The 6122-nt window shown below is 35.4% G+C and overlaps 1 protein-coding gene across 1 annotated transcript; it reads left to right on the top strand.

Moving 5' to 3' along the window:
* Positions 1-4209: 4209 nt before the first annotated feature.
* On the top strand, positions 4210-5160 carry LOC101631273 (olfactory receptor 52A5-like). The gene has a single exon (XM_004683138.1). It carries the CDS (start codon positions 4210-4212, stop codon positions 5158-5160), a length of 951 nt encoding a protein of 316 aa, XP_004683195.1.
* Positions 5161-6122: the final 962 nt, after the last annotated feature.

Here is a 6122-nt window from a genome sequence, read left to right as displayed (position 1 = left end):
CATGAGTTCCATCCCGGCTGGCGAGAGGTGATCCACATGGCACCGCAGACCTCTCCTGATCCACCCACTGCTCCCCTCAGCAGTGTACCTTGTCAATCTGCCTGTTCTGCTCCCCACTGTCTCTGGTGAATTCACTCACCCTCCACATCTCTGGCCTGTACCCCAGTTCTGTATGAGTAAATAAAACAGATCTTTAAAATAATAATAATAAAAAAGAATACATGCTTGAAGACAGTTATTCTTTCTCGGCTTATGGAAGAGTCTGAGTGGGTGGCTTTATCTTTGGAAGGTTTGGATATAGGGAAGAGGGGATTCCATTATGGTGAAAGTTTTGGGGTGTTATAAAATGATGGGGATGGATTCATAACATATATCTAGAGGATGCAGATGTATTCCTCTAAGTCATACACAATAATGTAAATCAATGTTATCTTAATTTTTAAAAAAAAGTTTTAATTTCTCCACAATTGTAATAAGATTAAAAAAAAATTCCTGGCAAGAACTAGATTTACTGAGCACAGAGAGGGAGGCCCAGGAAACTCATAATACATCTTTTTGTTTGTTTGTTTGTCTTTCATTATTTTCTTATACCAAAAAATCACTATTGATGATTAGTTATAATTAATAGAAATGGGGATTGAGTCAATTTTGTGGCCTGTAGAGAAGATGACTTTTGTTACATGTCCAATCCTCAGAAGTATAGCCTCATGACCCTTGCCCAAGCCCTGGTGATTTTGTTGTCCTGTATTTGCATCTTGGAATGGATTTCATTATCTGCACAAAATCTACCTCTGCATGAGTAAGTGTGTGTATGTGAGAAGGTTAGAACCTTAAGTTTCTGAGTATGTATTCTCAGAGGTACCTTGGTGATGTAAAGGGAGTGTAGGGAATTGAAGCATCATTATATATCATCATGAAATATAAGGGAGTATCAGCTGAGAAGACTTTCTGAAAAGGAGATTATTTTTTGTATCTAAAACTTGAGCTATGATATGAAGACTGTTTATTGAAGTCATCCTGCTTAAGTGTTCCTTTTTCCTTTGCTCAGTAAATTAGAGAGTAAAACTCTTCAAACCTTCAACCACGACAGGTATGTATTCGTGTTCAGATCAACATAGCAAGGTAAAATTGTAGTGATAAAAACAGAAGAAGCTTATACTTTAAGATACCAAGTTTCTTAGCATCTTTCCTAGATTGAGCTTTTTCCTGCTTGTAGCCTCTCATTCTTTCCTTCAGTTATGCTCTTGGTAACAGGATAAATATATTTGCATCAGCATTAAAACTTCTATGATTTTATAAGTAGTTATTTTAGGAAACAACAAACTCTCATTGTTTCATTACATCTTCAATGAATTGTAATGATTAATCAGTCTGTTCTTTTGACAAGTCGGACATACAAGAGGCATGTGGACTTCTACTCTAGGAAATAAAGAGTTGTTCCGAATAGAACATGAAACTTCGGTTGAAAATTGAATGATATGGAGATATTCCTTAGATGGTAAAGTAATAGGGACAGGTGAAATCTAAAAGAGACATGTACACGCATAGGGAAGGAAAAGGTGTATGCTGGACCATTGTCAAAAATCACAGAGTTCCATAACACATTTCTTAATGAGAAAGGAAGTTTGAAGGAATGAAATAATAGTGAGCACATATAGATATGTAGCCACTCATTCTTTAAACACATCGTTTTCAAATAATGCGCTCAAACATTATTTTCAGGTAGCCCTTTTGTTTTCTACATGGGGAAGATGGTTATTATCTCCCGTGGGTGAATGGAGAAAATTTAGTTACTTGACAGAGCTAGAAGTGCTGGAGATGAGAGATGAGATCTCGAATCCAGGGTCTTGAGCCATTTCACTGTAAGTTTCCATGTGGACAGAGTCTAGATCCCAGGGGTTTCCTGTAGCCTCATGCTGTTAAGTACAAAAACTATACATACATCAACATTTCTCTGAACCCCCTAACAATAAAGACCTTTTGTTGTACAGTAAAGCATAAATTGGGAGGTACAGAGATCTAGGTTGAGAAAACAATGTGGATAATATTCCAAGAGTATAGATGAGCAAGAGACTGAAAAGAGAAATCATGAGAAGAAGCAAGGAAATGGAGAGTGCTCAGGCTGAATCTAATAGGTTAGCCCCTGAACAGAAGAGATAATTTGAATAATTTGTATAATTTTGCTAGATAAATTTGAATTTCTGAAATTCACAAAAATGTCTTCTCTATAGAAGTTTTAACCACTGTTATTATTCTGTTGTCTTGTTTTAATGTTAGTTTGAAAAGAGGTAAATAAAGATAAAGCCAGATAACCATTTTGTGAATTGAACTGAAAATTGGTGAACTGGCTTACCATCCACACTGTTGCCCAGTGAGCTCACCCACCATGCATGATTGAACTTGGGATCAATTTTCAGGAGTGATGATACCTTTCAGATGTTGCTTTTCTGTAACTAGTTATAAAAAAAAACGTGATTTGGCTTTTTATACTTTCATCTTTTATATTTCTGAAAATGCATATGACAGATAATTTTGAAACCAGGTACTTAATTCATAAAGATAAATTCACCCTAAGGGCAAGAGAGAAAGATTCTGAAAGAATTTATTAGATGAGACATCAGCATAGAATCTAGGATGGGAAAAGATGCTAAAAGAAAAGGACATATTGTGTATTAATGATATACAAATTTCAATATGTAAGAGAAAAATAAAATCCCAAAACTTATAGTACTGTCTTTTAAATGGAAATTTACACAGATCTATAAATCAGAAAATGTTCTCACATTTCCCTAGTAGACTGAATGGATATGAGGGACAAGAAATTAACCAATGTAATAATGTCCAAGTATAGGAAACTGTATAGCCTGTATAGGAACTTTAGCTAAAGAAGATGTAAAATGGAGAAGATGCATTAGGGATATAGAAACTCATCATACTTTTATTTGAAGGACAATGCAAATTTGAATTTATCAACCTTTTCAAACTTCAGAATTTTAACCAGTTTCCATGACCTTATGGAGAAAAACTGCCTCTCTCATAAGTTCTTCAAGGTAAGAATAAATGAGAATTTTGAGACATTTTACCCCATCCTTTAGAAGCACAGAGTAATCAGAGTCTGTGTTTTGAATAGATACCATATTAATAGAAAATTTGTAAAAATTGGCTTTTCATACATATTTTATGAGGAAATTATGTTCAGTAAATGACACTGAAAAATATAATTATTCAAAGTTGTAAATGGATAAGTTATATTTCTCAGTCATAATTTCTGTTTTTCTAAGTATTTGTTTTCAAATAAAGTTATTGTTTGAACAGATGTTTAAAAATAGAAAAAAATTATTGGAGAAAATAAATAGCAACTTTACTTGTGGAACGGATTTAATCAAGTAAAAACTTTCCCATAATAAAATTTGCAATTTTAAATTTTCACAAAAATTTTGATTCATGTATCATTTTTATTTTCTACTCCCTATATACCTAATCTTCTCCAACTTTATGGAGAAAAATTCCCTAATCTTCATCTCTGGAATAAAAGCAGTGTATCACAGTACTTCTCCATGCCAGATATGTGCACATGACACAGGGAATATTTCCCTGTCATTTAGGAACATGCTTTAAGTAATTATTTACATAATGCTTCTTATAACAGCTGAAATTGTGAGTACCCCTTTCTGTCTTTCTGCCTGACCTCTTGATTAATGTTGTTTTCAGTAATCACAAAAAGAGTATATAAAGTATCAATGAAATATTCACATTTTATTAACCGAGCAATCCAAACACATTTAAAGGGATAATTTTAACTAACAATGCACTCCAATAGTATACCCTCACAGGGCTAGAAATGAGCAGTGAGCTTTGAGCAGTGAGTGCTTAAGTGCGAATGATTGTTAGTATTTGTGTGTGTGTGTAGGTGTAGGTGTGTGGGTGGGTGTGAGGGGTGGGGAAGAGAGAAAGTGAGAGTAATGGAAACAGAGATATAAAGAGGAAGGGTAGAAGTGACCCAAAAGGAACATAATCTGGGATCAATCAGCCAGGGAAACTGCTGCCCTGGGCCCATCAAATTGTACCATCAAAAATGGGTATGTGGGACAGAATGCCGTTCAATGATACATTCAACCTCTAATTCTGTGGATTTAGGTGAGAAGAGAGATCCTCGTTACATTCGGGCACCTGGAAAGTGAAGCTCTAAACCTGGAGCTCTAAGCCCACATGGGGGCGCTCAATGGCTCAGTCTTCATGCCCTCAGTGCTGACACTGGTCGGGATCCCCGGCCTGGAGTCTGTGCAGTGCTGGATTGGGATTCCTTTCTGCACCATGTATATCATTGCTCTGTTTGGCAATTCCCTGCTCCTGGTCGTCATCCATTCTGAGCGCAGCCTCCATGAACCCATGTATCTCTTCCTGGCAATGCTTGGGGCAACAGACATTGCTCTCAGTACTTCCATCCTACCAAAAATGCTAGGGATATTTTGGTTTCATCTTCCTCAGATAGACTTTGATGTCTGTCTCTTTCAGATGTGGCTCATCCACACCTTCCAGTGTATTGAGTCAGGCATTCTGCTGGCCATGGCTCTGGATCGCTATGTGGCAATCTGCGATCCTCTGAGACATGCAACCATCTTCACTCATCAACTCCTCACTCAGATCGGGGTTGTGGTAACACTCAGAGGAGCTCTCCTTGTAGGTCCTAGTCTCATACTCATCAAAAGCCGGCTGAAACACTACTGGACAACTGTGGTCTCCCATTCATACTGTGAGCACATGGCCATCGTAAAGTTGGCAGTAGATGATGTTCGAATCAACAAGATCTATGGTCTGTTTGTAGCATTCAGTGTACTTGGATTTGACATAATCTTTATCACACTCTCCTACATCCGAATATTTATAACTGTCTTTAATTTGCCTCAAAAGGAAGCTAGGCTCAAGGCCTTTAACACCTGCATTGCCCACATCTGTGTCTTCCTTGAGTTTTATCTCTTGGCTTTCTTCTCCTTCTTCACACACAGGTTTGGGTTCCATATTCCACCATATATACATATTCTCCTGTCCAATCTTTATCTGCTTGTCCCACCTGTGCTCAATCCTATTGTGTATGGGGTAAAGACCAAACAAATTCGAGATGGAGTATCCAAGCTGTTCTCTGCTAAGGGGACATCTTGATCTCACTATCTTATTTAATCTCAAACAATATAAATCATAAGAGAAAAAAAGTTATCATAAGATTCTGTGCTTTCTCCAGTTCATTTTGTGCTGAAATAGAGTTATAGTTTATATTCAGGAAAATAAGACTCTGATTCCTATTTAACACACTGTTTTGGATACACGATTAGTTGAAACTTTCATAAGGAATCACCTATAGTCATTACATGACATAAAAGTGAAAAGTATAAAAACTACTTGAAAGACAATCATCTCAGTGATACAAATTTTTGTTCACTAAAATTAAATGTTTCTATCTTAACCTCTGCTTAAAATTATCAAGTGACAATTTTTCTACTATATGAAGAATTCATTTTAATGTTTGAGTATCTAGTGTATATGAAACCAAATATTTTACCTACTATCATTTATCATCTTATCATTTCATCATCCTAAATTATTTACTGTGTGAGTATAAATTAAGCATGGAATAGAAATTACTGTCATTATATGCCAAAATATATTGACAATTTTTTCTTTTCCCCCAACATATTCACACAGTCTATGAAAGAGAAATACACAATAGTGTACTTAACATGAACACTAACAGGAAAATTTGATTTGAGAACAATGTAGTAAATGTACAATGCTAAGCAGTTGGTATATATATTTGTTGGTTTTATGCGAAGGTCTTATATAATAAAATATTTTTTAACAACAAATTTTGTAACTACTGCTCAAAGGGAAAGTAGTAAGTTCTGCAAATTAGATATCTGATTTTTTATACTTATACACATTATTTTTGTTATTTTTGTTTTCTGTAAATATCTCCAAAATACTTATCAACATCAATTCACATACAGGCAATGTATGTTAGTGGATCAGAATTTTATAGTAAAATGTGCCTTGCTATAAATGATTTCTTGAATTGGAGAACAATGATTTTGTTAGAAGCCCTAATAGAAAAATTGTGTATAAGTGTC

This window comes from Condylura cristata, unplaced genomic scaffold, assembly GCF_000260355.1.
Source record: "Condylura cristata isolate star-nosed mole 26May11 unplaced genomic scaffold, ConCri1.0 scaffold00015, whole genome shotgun sequence".
NCBI lineage: Eukaryota > Metazoa > Chordata > Mammalia > Eulipotyphla > Talpidae > Condylura > Condylura cristata.
Note: the sequence above shows the minus strand (reverse complement) of the source record. Positions and strands in the feature narration are given on the sequence as shown.

Coding starts and splice junctions, on each gene's coding strand:
- LOC101631273 (XM_004683138.1), top strand. CDS start 4,210: ATGGGGGCGCTCAATGGCTCAGTCTTCATGCCCTCAGTGCTGACACTG.